At 45.1% G+C, this 19,279-nt stretch overlaps 1 protein-coding gene across 2 annotated transcripts in view; it reads right to left on the bottom strand.

Annotated features, from left to right (window-relative positions):
• Positions 1–19,279, bottom strand: part of PRKG1 (protein kinase cGMP-dependent 1) — a 369,556-nt gene that overhangs the window by 94,678 nt on the left and 255,599 nt on the right. For both annotated transcript variants that reach the window (XM_015633750.3, XM_015633749.1), the window contains exon 5: positions 17,853–17,916. In XM_015633750.3, the coding sequence (XP_015489236.1) occupies positions 17,853–17,916 (64 nt within the window). The remainder of the gene's footprint in view (positions 1–17,852; positions 17,917–19,279) is intronic.

The raw sequence follows: 19,279 nt of genomic DNA, 5'->3' as shown, positions 1-19,279 counted from the left end.
CCCCCCAAACCTTGGACTTTTCATTCCAAATGCTCTGCCCCTGCAAATTCAACCAACAGCAGGCTGGGGATATCAAGAGCTTCCCATCCAACCTCTCCTGCATCTCCTTTGGGACAAAGCAGGGGAATTAATCCAAATCCTCAAATTTCGTTAAGCTTGAGATGTTTTCTTTCATAGTGTTGTGTTGACCTGAGTTTGTTTATTTTATCTTTACATCCCAACCTTTTTATCATTTACAGACTGATAACAGAACCCCCAGCTTTTCCCATTTTCATGTGCCAGAGTGGGAAGAGGGAGGGGAAAAAAAAAAGTCTGGAGGAGACCTGGACACAAACTTGCAGGGTTTTACTACTTGTGTTGGGTGTCTCAGGAGAGCAGATTTAAGGTGCACGTTTTTGATCATCCAGGGTGAAATTCCTTGGAAGGGCCAGACTTAAGGAGCTGTTGGAATCAGACCCCCTTATGTGGAATCTTGTAGGCACCCAAAAATCTAATTAATTAAAACACTGGGCTAATAGCTTCCAAATTTACATCAGGCAATCCATATTCATTAGATACATTAATGGCATTTTGAATATGATTTCTGGGCAATTTAATATGATAAACGTGCTCCCTAAAAAGCCATTTCTTGGTCTTGCTCACCAGTTACCACCAGCACCAACCACTGCAGAACTGAGTCTCAGTCCTGCTGCTGTAAGGAATTACACAAGTTCTCCCAATCTTCCAAGCCATAAATTTCACCCAACCATTCCCACCCATAATTCTTCCCAATCATTCCCACACATGGATCTTCCCAACCCATGAGTCCTCTCTAACTTCCCACCCCGAATCCTAGCCATTCCCATGCATTAGTCTCCCCGAACTTCCCACCCAGAAGTCTGCCAAAAGAATGGAAGGAACACAAATTTGAGCTTCAAAGCACCTAAAGCTGCCTCTCCTTCAGTGTATTTTGTCTCTTTTTTAAACTGAGCTCTAATCTCAGCCAAATCCTTCTTCCAACATTCCAATCACATTCCTCTAGTCCTCCCTTAAGTGCCCAGAGCTTTCATTTTGTTTAACCTGCTCCTCACTGGTGCCTCTTTCCATGCCCTTCCTGCCACCCACATCCTCATGTTTATGTATTCCAAGCCATTTCTTTCACAGCTAATTCCACCCGCAACTCTTCGTGCTTGAATCAACCCATCCTTCCCATTCTTTAGCAATGCTCCCGCTCTTAAATCCTTGTTTTCTAACTCAAATCAGCTCATCCGTGTGCTTCGCCCTTCTAATGGAATTCTTGTTATCTGTCCTGTCTCTGAGCACCATCCTGGGCAGGCAACGTGCCCAAGAGCTCACACAGGGCTCATGGAAGTGGAAATAAAGACAAGGCTCTTGCTTTTAGCCCCACTTGAGAGGCAGCAATACCTCCACAGGTACCTCTGATACCATCTAAGATCTCTGAAGAAGTGCAGTTGCAAAAGTTCCCAGAATCCCAGAATGACTAAGGTTGCAAAAGACCTCTGAGACCAGGAAGTCCACCTTGTGACTCATTCCCACCTTGTCCCCAGCCAGTGCCACATCCAGCCCTTCCTTGGACACCTCCAGGCATGGGGACTCCAAACCTCCCTGGGCAGCCCCTGCCAAGGCCTGAGCTCCCTTGCCATGGAGAAATTCCTCCTGGTCCAACCTGAGCCTCCCCTGGCACAGCTTGAGGCCATTTCCTCTCAATCCTGTTCCTCAGCATACAGAGAAGCTGGAATCTTTCACAAAATAGCATTTCCAACCTAAACGAACAAAAGTGAAGCTCTTCCTTCCTCCCCTTGAACTCCTCCATCAAGTGCCTCTTATGGAGATCCTTGTTTGTCCAGTAAAAGCAGTTTCTATAAAAATACAAGGGTTTTTTTCCTTTACTTCTATTGTCAATTTTACTTAAAATGATCAAAAAAATCCTAGCAGCCAAGGAGGGTGGGAGGAGAATGCTCACTCAGCAGGTTTGAGAGGATAAGGCACGGATATGTCTCCATCACCTGCTCCAGGTACCCCACAGAAGAACTACCAACCTCGTGATCAAGTCAAATTATGCTCTAAAAAAGGCAACTATCCCATTTTATGAAATCCCTCATCCTGTGCAGAATGTCAATGAGCAGACATTGACATTCCTTGAGTGGAAAAATACCCAATGCAAGGTCCTTTCAGGAGTGACTGGATTTTTGAGACCAACTTATATTGAAAACAGACAAAATCAGGAACAGTGGAGCCCAATAGCACCAAATTTTGTCAATAAACTCCTTTTTGAATCCCAGTGCTCACCAGGATTAAAATCTCCCACAGATACAGGACCCTAAGACATGTACAAACCGTATTTCAGTGACCACCCCAATCCATCCATCTCAGAACAATTAAATGTGTGTTTAATTTCTTTGTCCCCAACATGCCAGGGCATATCTAACTCACCACACAAAACATCATCAGCTTTGCAACTTCAGACCTTCACATCTGGCTCAGGACTTTGGCTCACTGAGTTTGGTTGATCAATCACAAACTTCAGCAGGAGCTTCTGCTACTAAATACCACCAAAAATGAAATGTCTGAGAGCCTGACCAGGTCTCATGAAGAAATCCCGAGCAGGCATTGCGGAGAAACTTCAATTAGGCCTCCTGGAGAAACCTTGCCTAAAACTCAGATCTCTGAGAGCCCAATCAGGCCTTGTGGAGAAACCTCAACTAAAAAGGAGATGTTTGAGAGCCTGCTCAGGCCCCATGGAGAAACCACAACTAAAAATGAGATGTTTGAGATCTGGACCAGGCCTTGTGGAGAAACCTTGAGCAGGCCTCATGGAGAAACCTCAGTTAGGCCTCATAAAGAAACCTTGACTAAAAATGAGACTTCTGAAAGCCCACTCAGGCCTCATGGAGAAGCCTTGACTAAAATTGAGATGTCTGAGAAAGCCTACCCAGACCTTGTGGGGAAACCTTAACTAAAAATGAGATGCCTGAGCTGGACCGGGCCTCATGGAGAAACCTCCATTCTGGAGTCCAACCCAACAGTTAAATTCGAGAAAAACATAATTTTCCTCCACCTGGATGCCACTGACTGCTGTTTTTATGCTGAGAATGTTTGGGAAGAGGTGGGAAATGGGGTGTTTGGTATGCTCTGTGACCCATGGCGCCAAAGGTCCCCTCAGGGGAGTAGAGGCACAAAGGTTGCTTTCAAACGAGGACTTCAAAGCTGGAGCTGGGTTAACACCACAAAAACCAGTGACAGCAACACAGGGTTGATGACAGTCCTCCATGTCCCACCCATTGCATCCAAGGTGTTTTTAAAATAAAATAAAAATAACCTTAATATGTTATTTTGCTGGTGTTTTAAAAAATATTCACAGAACTGTCAGCAAAACTCCAAACAGAAGCAGCTTTTAGAAGATTTATTTTTCCTGTTTGGGATTTGCTGCCTTAAATATCCTAAAATGACAACAGACATGCAAACAAAATGAAATGGAAAAATACATTTATTTGCTGAAAATGCTGCAAAACCAAATGGGTAAAAATGAGTCTTCTGTACTGATCTCCTTAAGAATCACACAGATTTGTTTCTCTGCTTTTACAGTGCATCTTACTCCCAGGGATTATCTAAAAATGCTGCTGATTGAAATAGCCGGAGGGAAGGATTATACTTTTGTGGTCCTCTCCTCATTTATCCCTAATTTTTGACTTAAGACATCTCAATAGCCAAGCAGCAGCTTAAATAGAGGGCAACAAGTGGTAAATTAAAACATGAGGAAGTTGCAGTGATGAGGGGAAGAGAGGGTTAACTCATACCCTTAATTCCATCATAATTATGGAATTGAGAAAGGAGATGAGGAAGGGGACTTAATTGTGGCCTTCCGGTATCTGAAGGGAGCCTACAAGAAAGATGGAGAGAAACAACTACCAAGGGTCTAAAGGGACAGGACACAGGGAATGGCTTCCCAGTGCCAGAGGGCAGGGATAGATGGGATATTGGGAAGGAATTGTTCCCTGGCAGGGTGGGCAGGCCCTGGCACAGGGTGCCCAGAGCAGCTGTGGCTGCCCCTGGATCCCTGGAAGTGTCCAAGGCCAGGTTGGACTTTGGGGCTTGGAGCAGTCTGGGATAGTGGAAGGTGTCCCTGCCCATGGGAGGGGTGGAACATGATGGACTTTGAGGTCATTTCCAAACCAAACCATTCCATGATCCTGTGATTTTTACTCAGCTGGCTCTAACAGAGCTGCAATGTCCAGCAGCAATTTTTTTTGTTTTTCATACTGATGGTTTACAAACTTACACTTCCTCCTTAATGGCACAGCTCCTTGATCTCCCACCAGCACTCTGAGTATGTATTTTAGAGCAAAAGCTGACAGTGACAGGAGCCTGTCTTCCTGTCAAATCCTTTGGGGAAACATTTCTTCTGCACTGACACTGTGGCTCCTTAATAGGCTGTAACAGCACTGAGGAAAACACTCCTGGGAATGAGCTGGACACTCCAGCTGCCTTCTCCAATTGTGGGGCCTTCTGCACTTTATGGGTTGCTTCTAATTCCTGCAAAACCATCCCTGAGCAAGGCTCTTAATACACCTCCAAAATGTTTGTGCATTGACACAGCACAGCTTCTGGAATAATACAAATCCTGGGATTCCAGGGTTGGATACAGTTGGGACGCACGAGGATTATTGATCCAACTCCCTGGTCCAAGAGTAACTGCTTAAAACTAAACTATGATTTAAGAGATGACTCCCCACAATGAGTCAATCTGTCCTCAACAGAGGTCATATCAAGATAAAATCTGTATTATATCAAGATATAATCTCTGCTCCAGAGGACTCAGGAACAGGGATTGCTCCAGGGAAAAGGAATCTAAAAGGATGTATAGGGACAGCAAAAAAAACCAGATATTCAACAATTATTTCATTGAAGTAAAAGCAAGTACAGCCTCCACCTAATCCATGGGATACACACTGAAATGGATAAACCAAAGGGGATAAACAACAGGGTCCTGCTGTTCCTGAAATGCAAAGATGTGAGAAATGTTCCTAATTTGAAGTTCTTTGGTTAAATGATTGCTTTAATTTCTGGTTGTTTCTTTTGGTGTTTGGCACTGCTGTTCCCTGTGGTGCACTGAGAATGAGCAGGAGGGAAGGAGATAGGGCTGGCACCCTCCTGATGTTTGTTTTTCTCAAAATCTCCTCCCATTTCAGCATCCCAAAGGCAAAAGAATCTCCACAAAATGAGCTGGACCCAGCCCCCTCCCAGCTGAGCTGCTGGGACAAGACAGGAGATGTAAATAAAGTCATACAAATGGAAACTGTGCAAGACAAACTCAACACATTGCAATTAAGAGCAAAAGGCCATCTCCAAACTGTGATTTTTCCAACTCTGCCCAAAGCTCTGACAACTCCCCAGGTGAAAGTGCTGGTCCTGAAACCCAGGCTGATTTTCCACCATGAATTCAAGTCTTTTTCATTGAGCTGTAAACAAGACACTACAGTTGTGATAATTCAGAGGCTGCCTGAATGCTGACTTCCTTCATGGAAAGAAGCAAGCAGCTCCACATCTCTGGTATTTCCATGACCCAGAGCACACAGCTGAGCAGTTTGGTTTCCTTTTACACCATCAAAGTCAAGGTCTTTACACCAGAGCACCCAACCTTCACAAAACTTTCCTCATGCCAATTAACAGTGGATAAATAGTGGCATTTGTGAGCTATCAAACAGGATTTGTTAGGTTTGCCACAGAACAAACACAGCTCATCTCAGAAGCCCCCTAAACCAAGCAGTACTAAAGAGAAGGACATGAAGTAGGGATAAACCTCAATGGTTTCATCTCCTAGTCATGAAAAACTCAAGATTGTCCTTTTGACTGTGATTTTATCCTCTTCTACATTCTGCTGGACTTCAAGCCAATGCTTGCCGAGTGCAATTTTCAGGGATAATTAAAAGGCAACAAGGTGGATAAGGGACCATGTTCAGAAATGCTGGCCCAGGTTCCTGCTTTCCAAAGGGAAGGTGCACAAGATGGGAGGAGCTCCTGGCTTTTTCCTTCTGCCATTCCTGGAATGCCCTTGGCATTGGCTGAAGAGCAGGGGCTGGCTTACATGGGTGAGACTCTGTTGTGCCTCAAACTTGTCTCTTTTTTAAGGGCCATCTGCTGAGAAGAAACTGGAATTTTGGGAGGATGAGAAATGGGGAAGGAAAGGATGCTGAGAAAGCTGGGAAGAGATACACAAGGGGGTGAAGAAGGCAGAAGGTCAAGACCAACCTCTAAGATCAAGAGGGAGAACTTAGAGAGTTCAAGGATTAAGAGAGTAAGGAGATGACAGAGGGTGAGAGCAGCACAGGGTCAGGAGAAATAGGAGAGAAGATTTAGCAACAAGATTTTCCAGGAAAACAAGATGAGCTGATATGGAAAAAAATAGGATTTATTCCCAGGGGAGATAACAGATAAACTAGTTGGGTAAAAGGCACTAGTGGTATTAGGCCACAGATCAAGCCACAAATTGGGGTCAGAACACCAAAATGCTTTGCTTGGGAATTTAAATAATGCCAGATTCACAGATAATGACTGTGAAATGTGAAGAATTAGCTGAGAATCAGTAATTAGAAAAAGGATCCCCAGGCAACAGAGCAGAACCAATTCATCAGCCACCCTGAGTAAAAATAAGCAAACAGTAAAATTCAGCAAAAATAAAAACAATTTTAAAAAAATTTAAGACCTTTGAATGCCCTGGGCCAGTCACATACATTATGGAATTATGTAATTTTAAACTTTAGTAGGATTGAAATCTCTATAATTCTACAGCATTCCCAGCCTCCTTTGGACATTAACACACAGGAACTTTGAGGAAATCCAACCAGAAACAGAACCCCACGATGGCGCTGCACCACAAAACCGCTCTCCAACCATCAGCAGCTCAAGCCCGTGGGGGTTTAATTAAATTTCACTGAAATGCAAGAAAGGAGCTTCTCTTCAATCCTTTCCCAAAAAGCTCTGATTTGGTTTCCTTTGTCATAATGGAAGAATGTGTGTGGAAATCCCATTGCCCTCCCTAAATCCGCTGGTCTGTTCCACAGTTATTAGAATGGGAATCAATTCCTTGCCAAAATGAAACTGGAAGTAAACAACTTAAATCAACACATTTGTTTCATTTCTTTTCCTTCATTTCCTCCAAATTTCACATGCTTAATCACCTCAGGTATTTGCACTGCCACCAGCATCCAAACTCATTTCAGAATTGATCACGAGGAATAAAATAATGCACATTAATTCAATATATTCAGCCACTTTTCCAGCCACCTGCTATGAAATGTATTTTCTTTTTGTGGTCTAGACTGAAGAGGAGACACTATACCTTCATTTGCAAATGCACTTCAAATTATCACTGGAAACCAACTTTAGTGGAAGGGAAATCATGGAAAGAATTGGATTTATGAATCCTCTACAGGCCTTTACTGGAACAGGTAATTTTCCCAGTTCAAACCCCTGAATTCAGCAGTTGCTTCCAGTTTAAGGGTTCTGTGGAGGGGACAACCAGCCCTGAGTTTGGCAGATGAATTAAATAGTTCATAGTCCCTGTTGTATCCCCATGGATTTTGGCTGTTGCTGGAAAATATCCTCATTTTTCCCTTGATTGGTCTCATCAACTACCCAAGAAGTACAAAAAAGCTGAGTTTTATCAACCCACATGACACAAACTCAGCCTCTGCTCCCAGTCTGCATAACAAGGAATTCTGGAAGTGAATCACACCTCCATAAGAGCAAATGTTTGCCCCAAATATATTTACTAAAGCAGCAAGTGGAGTTTCACTCTGTGTATAAACTGGGAAAAGCTGAAATCTCAATTTTTTGAAACATCAATAACAACTTTTCCCAAATGAAAAAGAAGCTGCCTTGAGCCCCTCACCTGGGCTGCCACCATCTCCTTGACAACAGAATTTGGAAAATTGGGATAAAACCTGTATTTTACAATAGAAATGCAAAATATCTCCTCCCTAAGTGCAGAAAGCTGTATTTTCCACTATTTAGTAGACTCTCTACTGCTAAAATTGACATGTCTGGAGCTGCATGAGCCTATTTCAGTTTTGCTTGGAGGAAAATTTTACAGAACCTTTCCACTGCCTCCAACTTATTCCAAGATTTTGGACAACTGGTAACTAAAGAGGAAGGTGTGAGGAAAAAACCAAATCACATCCTGAATTCAGAAGATGGTGAAAGTTGAGATTTCAGAAGGATGAAGCACATCAAGAACTGACCCTGCAGCGGCAGCACCTCCATCAATCTCTCATGCAATGACCCCACTCAGAAATATTGGACTTCTCCCAGCTGTTTTATGCCTTAGAGCAGATTTTTGGGGAGCATCTCTTATATCAGTCCTGAAAAGAAAACCAGGACAAAGCTGGGAAATGTAATCTAGGTCAGATTTTTAGCACAAGGCACAGCTGACCCTTTTCCTACGAGGCAAGGACACAATGGTCCCCAAATTCCTTCCTCAGGGCTTCTTTAAACTCTGAATTCTACTTTGTGTGGCTTTCTCAGCAGGAATTTGGGAAATGGCCATTTGAATTTACAAGCAGAGGAGTCTGACCCCAATGAAGATGGGATCCCATCCCACACAGGGAAAATCCTGGGACAGCAGCAGCTTAAAGCTGGCAACAGCCACATTATTCCCATTTCCCACTTCTCCCAGTGGACAGAGATCACAGGATGGAAGGAACAGAGCTCATCTCTTCTGCTGAGGAACCTCCTTTCCCATTCCAGCAGCAGCCTGTTTTCCCAGCAAGGAGCTGTTTCCCCCCTCATTTGTCTCCAAATCACCACCAGAGTCACTTAATTCTATTTCCTATCATTTTTTTGTTATTAAAGCCTTTTCTTTGGCACAAGATTCATGTTGAATGCAGGAAGAGCACCTGAAGGACAAAGATCCCTGTTTTCCATGACTTTCAGGCTGATTTCATTCCAGACAGAGGACATCTGGCACTACTGGAAAACCAAAGGAGTTGGGAAAATGCTTCAAGTGCTCCTTAGTGCCTTGGGCAGGGGCTTTGGGGAGATGCTGCCCTGACCCCTCCCATCCCATCTGCCGGGAAATAAAACAGGGATATGGAGCATTCCCCTGGCAAAGCTAGTTTGTGTCCTTGCCCACATCATATCTCTGAGAGTTGACTGCAAGTAAATAATGGAAGAAAAGGAATTTTCACAAAAATACTTGATTTCCTTTACTGTCCCTTCACCAGTCCCTCAAAATTTCCCCCTTTTTTTTGAATGGGAATAGCCATGGTGGGTCTGAATACTTTTAGTATTTCCACTTGAGAGGAAGTGAGGAACCAGTGACCTCAGACCTTCAAGACACCTGTAAATCCTACTTGGAGTTCTCATTCTGCACATTCTGACTCCAGGACCAGGATGTGCCATCCCTTTTTCCAACCCCAAAGCAGCCATGGATGGCACAGAATTAAACCAGGTCAGTTCCAAAACCTTACACTGGATTATCCATGGGATATGGGCTATTCCAGCAACTCATGTTGTCTAAATGGTATTAGCTGCTTAAAATTGTAGCAGAGGGTGTAGGGACCTGGAATCAGTCTTGAGTTCAGAAAGACCTTGGAGAAACAAACCCTTCCTGATCCCAGTCTGTATTTTAGAGGTGGATTTCTCTGGGGTCCTATTGAATTTCCCTACATTTTGACCAGGGGATTTTCCTGATGGAAGCTCACCCCTCGATTTCCATCACCAATTCCAATGTGAATTGGTCCTTCCTTCACCTCCACAGTACTGAATTCTGGGAATCAGCCCCAGTCCAACCCTTCCTCCAAGGGAAACCCAAACTTATGGGGATGCTCCAAAAAAGACTCCAAATGCCACCTCCAAGCTGGAGTTACACAAATGGTGGCCTCAGTGAGGATGATCTGAGATGAAAACTTCCATCCCTGTTCCACAACTGCTGAAGTTCTGCACCCAAAGCCCTCTGTCTGACCCCCAAATCCAGCCACAGGATGGATGTGACTAGGATGATTTGACTTGGAAGGACCTTAAAGCTCATCCAGTTCTATGGGCAGGGGCACCTTCCACTATCCCCAAGACACTTCTCAGTTCCTATTATTACAACCCAGACACTGCAAATGCCACTCCAAGAATGGGGAATTTCAAACACATCCCCAAGGCCTCTGAGGGGATGCTTAAAACCAGAGAAGCACAAACCCTCAAGAGTGAGCAATCCTATTTCCCAAGGGAAATAAACTCTCTGGAAACGGACACTGTCGTATTTTGATGATATCTGGGGATGGGAAGAGGATCTCCCCATCTTCAAGTCTGATCTTTGCTTTAAAGCTGGGGCTTAATGACTGATCCCATGGACGGAGGGTCTTCAGCTGATATTCCCAGCATTCCAAGCCTGGTGGCCATTCCTTGGGTGGCCACAGGTGTCTCCATGAGCACATGGACTGTTCCCTTCATTTTTTCTCCTAATTAATCCCTGGCAGGACTCGCTCAGGAGGGCCTGCAAGCCAGCCTTGTCCCAGATTCCAGCAGGTGTCACTGTGGGCAACACTATGGGAAAATCCAGCAGGGAAAATGTTGGAATCAAAGGGAAAACGCTCATCAGGGTTATTCATATTTGGGTTTTCCTTAATATAATTGCTGATTGTATTTTTTCCCTGTTTTTACAGATAAAAAGGCATTCTCTATGTTAATTTCTTCAGGGTTGAAATCATTGAATATTTTTGTGGAAGAACCAGGCTGAATTTTCATTCTGGGGTTCATTCCCACCAAAATTAGTCCATAGATGTCAAGTAAGGATATATGGGTGAGAATTAGGAATTTTGGAAACTGCTGAACAAATTCCCAGAAAGAGATGCCCAAAAGACCAGAGAGCTATATGCTTCTCCTTCCAAGTTTCTCACAAAGAATCCAGCAGTGAAAGCAAATCCCTCAGCACAAACCAGGAACCTCATCCACAGGGAGATCCATCCCAAAAAAATCACTCAGCTCAGGCTGTCAGGAGCACTACCTGGGAAGAGGGGCTTGAGGGATTTTCTCCACCCAGGAAGTGAAGGACAACCACCAACCCATTGGTCCCAACCTGTCTGCAACAAAGAAAATGCCTGGAAAAACAGATTCCATGGGTTCCTTGCCCCAGTGCTGCTGTAGAGCCTCTGGAAACTGGGAACAGTAAATAAACAGATACTGGGAAATTAGGAACAAGGCTGGACCAGGGAAGAGACAACTCAAAACTCCTGAGTTGTCCCTGTGACCTCTGTTGTCCCAGGTGCCATGAAAAAGTCCACATCCATCCTGTGTGCCTCTAACAGAGCCTGCAAATCCACCAGGGCAAATAATAAATTATGAACTTGTTTAAATCCTTTCTTTTCATATCTGTGAAACCCTGGAAAATATCTAATATTACAGCAAAAAAATGTTTTGTTTTTCTTTTTTGCTTTCTTTCATAACTGTGACAGATCAGCTGCAGAATCCGCTTAGCATAAAAATATCTCCCAGACAGGTTTAATCCAACTGGAAATGGGGAATGTTTAAATCCCAACACCTGCATAACCTGAAAAGGGCAGATTTAGAAATTCACATTTTATCAGTGACCTCCTGAAAATCTGATCATCCACTCGATGCCAAAAATAATAACAATAAAGAAAGAAAATCCTGGGACAAAGAAAATTTGGGGACATTTTTTTTTGTTCGACATTGCCTTTGTCACGTGTCCTGCTGGTGGCCACAGCATTGCTGGAATGGCTTTTCCCACCACTGGGAGGTTGATTGAGGAGAGAGAGGCTCCCAAAGAATGGGGAAAAGCAGGAAAAGTGCTGGAAAGCAGGGAAACAGGGAACTACAGAACTCTCTCAAAGGAATCCCAGAATGGTTTGGGCTGGAAGGGACCTTAAAGCCCATCTGATCCCAGCCCTGCCATGGGCAGGGACACCTTCCACCCCCCCAGGCTGCTCCAAGCCCCAAAGTCCAACCTGGCCTTGGACACTGCCAGGGATCCAGGGGCAGCCACAGCTGCTCTGGGCACCCTGTGCCAGGGCCTGCCCACCCTGCCAGGGAAGAATGTCTTCTCTGACAGCTGAGAAAATCCTACAACTCCCATCCTTCTGAGTGTCCTTGGGATTCTTATGGAGATTTCCACAAATCCATGTGCTTTGGAGAGCCAGAGGAAATGTAATTCCCTAGCTGGGGTGCTCTAGACTAACTCCAGTGGATTTTACAACATGCACTTGAAAGAAAACCAACAACCCAGCTCCTCTGCTTGGGATTTAGCAAAGGAGCCCAGAGACAAGGGCAGAGGGACTTGTGACAGTAAATGAGATGTTAATAAACTTCCCCTGTCTCCAGAGGAATCCAGCTTCGCATGGAAAGCCTCTGGAAAAAGATCCTTCTGATACCACTGGGATTTTCAGCCTGAACAAAAGCTGCTTCTCGAGAGGTTTCTAAATTCATTTCATAAATCTCAGTTAAAACAGAACACTGTTCCCTGCCTGAAAAGCACATTTGGCAGAGTCCAAAAGCTGCTCCTTGCACCTGACACAAACACCCACCAGGTCCCACCAGGAGAAGACCTGAACTTCCCACATGTGCCAAGAGCACGGAACTCCAGGAAAACCTTCCCATGTGTTCAGCACAAGAATTTTATTGGGGCATAAAAAGGAGGGATTTGATGTTAAATGAAATGGGAAGAAATGGCAGCAGATTTTTTCCACCCCTCTGGTGAGACCCCACCTGCAGTGGGGTGTCTGATCTGGGATGTGGAGCTGCTGGAGTGAGTCCAGAGGAGGCCATGGAGCTGCTCCAAGGGCTGGAGCCCCTCTGCTCTGCAGCCAGGCTGGGAGAGCTGGGGGTGCTCACCTGGAGTAGAGAAGGCTCCAGGGACACCTCAGAGCCCTTTCCAGGGCCTAAAGGGGCTCCAGGAGAGCTGGAGAGGGACTGGGGACAAGGGATGGAGGGACAGGACACAGGGAATGGCTTCCCAGTGCCAGAGGGCAGGAATAGATGAGATATTGGGACATTCTTAATCAGAGTCCCAGAGGTTTTCTCCACTGGCATCACCTTCTAGCAATAAGTTTTGCAGAATTGAGGAAGAAAATCCCCAAATCTTGCCCCATTTCTACCACTGCAAAAAACAGAGGAAAACAGAGGATGGGCAATAAATACACACAGGGATGACCACATTCCTGACAAGAATCCACAGAAACCAGGGAATACTGAACTCCTTTCCTGTGCTAACACAAGCAGGAGATTATTTTTAATTCCCTTCATGTGGTCTGTGCCCACATTAAAGAAAATAAAAAGGAAAACTTAACTCCAAAGAATACATTTTATCCCAATCCAAAGCTAGAGCAGCTCCTGCCACTGACTCCATTGTATTCCTGCACTCCAGTTTTTCCAGCTGCATTTCATTTTCTAATGTTTTTTTTTCCCAAAATGCTTTTATTTCCTGGTGCACCTGCAGACCCAAAGCTGTGTTCTCATGAGCACCATTTGAAAAATTAATGCAAGTACAACTTGAGTCAAAATTCTGTCCATTTGTGATAGTCATTCATGACTAAAGCTGATTTGATGTCCCCACAGGCAGCATTACCCTATCCCACAGCTCCTCCAGTGAACACTCCCCAGAGTGCTTCCTTCAATGAAAACATAAATAATAACATTAAGGTATTTTTTCTTCACCAAAACCTTTTGCTTTTCCCTGTTTATTTTGAATTCTCCCTCAAATCTGATTTCTGGCTCTATCACATCAGGGCCTGCCTTGGTGCTGGTAGAGCCTGCAGGATGGACCAGGGACCTCATCTCCTTTATCCAAGAGACATCCTCACTCCTAAATAAGACTAAAAACCACTGATTCTATGGAAAGCTAATTAATTTTGCACAAGTTCCCTCTTTTATTCACTGTTGCCACACTATTACACAAAGGCAGGGCTGTGTTCAGCCTCTGTTAATTAACCAGGCATCCCAAGGCCTCCTGATCCATACTAATTGGGCAGTGTGGAGCAGGAACAATGCTTGCTATCTCTGCAGAAAGGCCCAAGACAGCTCTTAAAGCTGAATTAAGCCATGAAATCTCCTCTAAGATCCCACTCTTCACCAGGAGTCACAACAGGAGCTCCACGAGCAACAGGGAAGAATTCTGGGTTGTGCTTTATTTTTTTTTAACATTTGAAATTGAGTCTTTCACGGAAATTAAAATAAAAGGAAGAAAAAAAGACAAAGGCTGGCAAGCAACACTCAGCACACAAACTGAGCTACTGAAGTAGCAAGAGCTGGGATCCCAGATTTCAGCAGCCAGAGCAGCAGGAAGAGTTTCCATCCCTGGCAGCCTCTGCCTGTGGGGTTCAGCACATTTCTCTGCCTTTTCCCTCAGTTTGGCTCTGCTGTTTGTCCAGAAATCCACTGGAAGCCAAGGCCAGGGCTGGGGGAAACACATCACTGGCACTTGGATCTCAGTAGCGCATTCAAATAAATTAAAATTCTGAATATTAATGCTTCCCATGAAAGAATTCTCAAAACACACACTGGAGATGTGGGAATGGCATTCCCAGCACTTCCAAGCTGTAGCTGCTCTCCTGTTAACCCAGGACAAGTTAATAACAGCTGGACTTAGGGCAATTAGTCATTTATATTTATATATCCATTTACACTGCAACTGTGATAAATATTATATATTTCAATGTGTGGTTATGTATTGCCAGAGAATCATGGGATGGTTTGGGTTGGAAGGGACTTTTAAAGTCCATCCCTGTGCCACAGGCAGGGACACCTTCCACTATCCCAGGCCACTCCAAGCCCTGTCCAGCCTGGCCTGGAACACTTTAAATTTCTATACATCCAGCAATAACCTATAAATATATACACACACAAATTTCAGAGCTGCCTCGAGGTCTGGATACACAACAAACAAGGCAAATCCACGTGACATAGTTTAGACCTGACATTATCTGCACAAAGAACTGATCTGCAGGGTTTTGTAAGCAAATCAAAGCACCTTTGTCACTGTCTCTCACTCCAGCTGATCAGATTCCCACACACAACATCTTCCATGGATTACCAGGTTAAATCCCAAACAGTGAAGGCACAGGATTAGGAAATGCAGATGAAAAGGCCTGGGTTGAAAATGCCAGCAAGACCTTAATCCAATCTCCTCCTGTGCATCTGCAACCAAAGAACTTCAAATCTTGGATGATTCTGTCCAGGGCACCAACCATGGAGCTGCTGGAGAGAACCCAGAGGAGGTCACAGAGCTGCTCCAAGGGCTGGAGCCCCTCTGCTCTGGAGCCAGGCTGGGAGAGCTGGGGGTGCTCACCTGGAGAAGAGAAGGATCCAGGGACACCTCAGAGCCCCTTCCAGGGCCTAAAGGGGCTCCAGGAGAGCTGGAGAGGGACTGGGGACAAGGGATGGAAGGACAGGACACAGGGAATGGCTTCCCAGTGCCAGAGGGCAGGGATAGATGGGATATTGGGAAGGAATTGTTCCCTGGCAGGGTGGGCAGGCCCTGGCACAGGGTGCCCAGAGAAGCTGTGGCTGCCCCTGAATCCCTGGAAGTGTCCAAGGCCAGGTTGGATTTTGGGGCTTGGAGCAGCCTGGGATGCTGGAAGGTGTCCCTGCCTGTGGCCAGGGTGGGGCTGGATGATCCCTAATGTCCCTTCCAACCCAAACCAGTCTGGGATTAGGCACTCCAGCTGTCTCTGGCTTTCTGAATTCCTGCCTCCTTCCCCTTCCCTGAAACCCTAACCCAATTCAGTGGAGCTGGGACAGATGCTCAGGCAGAAATCAGCTTCATCCCTGATATCCAGGCAAAGGGGTCCTTCTCTGAAACAGAAATAGGAATTTGGAGTTGGGGAACAAAATTTAGAATAACCAGCTCTAGGCACAATGAGGACTTTGAGATCAAATAGAAAATTACAAAATCATGAGTAGCTTGAAATGCCTTCAGAGGAGACTGAGTCAAGGAACCTCAATTACATCTATCAGTACCTGAACACCTGATTGGAGATGGAAATCCTACAAGTTTTACATTTGAATGGCACAGGGAATAACCTTAGAGAGGAAAAACACTGCCAGAATGTGAAGCAACTTAAGGACAGAAAAGAAAGCCCAATTTTGTGCCACAAAACCCAAATAAAACTGAAGAGGGGGAAAGAAGGAGAGGAGGAAATGCCAGCCCAGGTCTCTGAGCACTATCCATGCCCACCAAAAGCTCATCCCACTCCTTGGCCATGCCAGGAACAGACTCCCCACGCTACTCCCTTCAGGATTTTTATTCCATTTGCTAAATGAAATTATCCATAAAGACTGAAATTATTGGCAACATTGGTGCCACCCAGATAATCCCTGTGTGAGTCACCAGACATTTTTCCATGTAATATTAACAGTGCCATGATCCAGAGGGGTTTTCCAATACTTCAGCAGTGTAACCTATGGAAAAAGGGCTGTAGCCAGGTGGGAGTTTAATCTCTAAACATACAGACCTGAGAGGGACTTTTTATTTTTAATTTATGCAAAACACAGCCTACTCAATCCAAACCCAGAGGAAATAACACTGATTCCAAGCAAGGAACTGGGAGCATCCACCCTAAAAATCCAGATTTATTGCCCACAAATGCTGCTTTAGTGCCTCATTTCCTCACTATTTATTAAGATATTTATTAAGAAATTTTTCCCCCTGCCACAAAACTTTAGGTGTTTCTGGAAAAGTTTTATGCACTTTATGCTCCTCCTTAACTCTTGATAAGGAGCTTAAGGCTGGTGATGTGATCCAAGCAAATTCTGGTTGGGAGTGGGGTTTTGAGATAGGCAGATGGAATTTACAGCACAGGGAATTCATCTCCTTTTTTTCTCTAAATCAGAGCATTCCCTGGCAGTAAAGGGAATAAAGCTTATCTGTGAATATGCAATTATTCGGGGTGACAAACAGCTGATTTGTTGGAGTCACAGAATTTATCTGGGCACTAAATAAAAAGGCAGAGAAGGAACAACACCCCAGCAAAGCTCAAGAAAAAAAATAATTTAAATCAACTCCAATGTCAGCAGCGCTTTTCCTCCAAATCCACAAGAACATCTTCCCTGATGGAGAGGCATGGATGAAAGAAAGGGAGCAGGAATTAAATAAATTACTGCCACACACATATTTTCTGCACTTAAATCACCTTTTGGGAGGGTTTATTAATGACTTTCTGGGATATTGAATTCCTCAGACCCAGAAAGGAGAATTGTGGGAATAAAACATGGGAGAAAACTGCAATGAGTATTTTACATCCATTTTACATCTGCTTATGGGGCAAGGTTGGGGTTTGTTTTTTGTTTGGTTTTTCTTTTTGGTAGGGTGCAGGGTTTTGCATTTTTGGGAAGGTTGTAGGGTTTATTGTCATTTTTTCAGAGGTTTCTTTTTTGGTTGGTTGTTTTGTGGGTGATTTCTTTGTTGTTTTAGATAAAAGCCTGACCCTAATGAGACCCCAGTTAAAGCCAGGCAGGCAATGCCCAACTCCATCCCAACACTGCTGGAACTCTTCCCAGAGCACCTTTTCCATGACACCTGTAAAATACCCTCCAACTTAAGTGTCCCATCAAATCTGAAATGAGACCAGGTTTTCACATTCTCCTCCTTCCCACCACTCACCCAGGGGCTGAAGAAGCTCATTCCCTTCTGGACACCACAGGAAATGATAGATTCACCCCCCAATTGGATAAAAAAACAATTAAAAAAATATATAAACCCTGCTCAAAAGTGGATTAATTTTCCCCACAACTCCTCTCTTGCTCTCGATGGCTGCCAAACTGGGGAGCTGCTCTTTGCAGAAAATGAGGATGCTGGATATTGTCAACAGAGGGTTCTGAACTCATGAAATCCCAATATTCAAAGCACTTACCTCTTCCAGGACATCTGCAAGCTTACTGAGGATCTCCTCGGGAAGGCTCTGGAATGTGGGAACGCTGCAATACAAAAGAAACCTCGATTAATGGATCCCTTTACACAGGGCACAGATCCAGCTGCTTTCCTTCTTTCTGTTTTCTTGAGATTTTTTTTCCTTCATGCTCCAGGGCTGAACAGGAAAAACATACCATGGAAAGCATCTCCTTTTTTAGCAGCCAGGATGGATTTAGTGATGATGGGAGACCACTGGAACAAACCTCTGGAGAGCCACCCCTAAAGCTGGTAGTCAACTAGGGATCCATTCAGGATCCACTGGAATTCCTGTGAGCCACAAACCTGCTCAGTCATAGTCCTTCCTGGTTCGCTTCAGCCCTCCAGAAATAAAATGCAACACAAAAAAGAGCAGCCCCAGATAAAAGAGTGAACCACACCTGGATGGACACAGGGCAGAGCACAGGGCTCTGCAGCACTGAGCTCCCATCCAAGCTCTCGGGGAGTTGCTGAACATTTCCCTGGTGGATTTACAGCCAAATTTGTGGCTCTTCCTTGGCCAAAAAGGTGACATTGTCACTTGTCTGGCAGCAATTTCCTCAGCAAAATCTGCCCAGGCCAGGGTGGGATGAGAGGTGATGCAGCCATAAAGGGCCCCCTGACCCAGGGCCCACAGGACCGCACCTAAATGAGTCTGGAGCAGGATGGGGGACAGGAGTTTGGGTCCCCAAACCTCCAGGGAGTATCCTGACTTTGAAGCTGTATCTCCAGTCCACACAGGGAGGCTGTGGAATTGTCCTCCTCTCTCAGAGAAACCCAAAAGCCATCAGCACATGGAGCATGTCAAGCTGAACCAGAGGACCTCCAGATGTCCCTCCCATGTCAGCCAGCCTGTGATTTGCAATATTCTGGTTTCTCCTCCTCTCTTTTCCATAAAGACCTGAGATCCATCAATATTCCCAGGTGATGCTGAAGGAAACACACAGACACCACAAAAATTGAACCCAAAATACACCGCAGCCCACAGCAGCTGTGGCTGCCCCTGGATCCCTGCAAGTGTCCAAGGCCAGGCTGGATGGGGCTTGGAGCAGCCTGGGATAGCAGAAGGTGTCCCTGCCCATGGCAGAGGTGGGAATGGATGGGATTTAAGGAGCAAAGGAGGCTCAGGGGAACCTTCTGGCTCTGCACAACTCCCTGACAGGAGGGGACAGCCAGGGGGGGTCGGGCTCTGCTGCCAGGGAACAGGGACAGGACAAGGGGAAACGGCCTCAAGCTGTGCCAGGGGAGGCTCAGCTTGGACACCAGGAGGAATTTCTCCATGGAAAGTCTTGGCAGGGGCTGCCCAGGTGGAATCAGCATGCCTGGAAGGGTTTAACAGCCATGGAACTTGGGGATATGGGTCAGCATATTGGGGATGGGAGCAGTGCTGAG

This window comes from Parus major, chromosome 6 (genome assembly GCF_001522545.3).
Source record: "Parus major isolate Abel chromosome 6, Parus_major1.1, whole genome shotgun sequence".
NCBI lineage: Eukaryota > Metazoa > Chordata > Aves > Passeriformes > Paridae > Parus > Parus major.
Note: the sequence above shows the minus strand (reverse complement) of the source record. Positions and strands in the feature narration are given on the sequence as shown.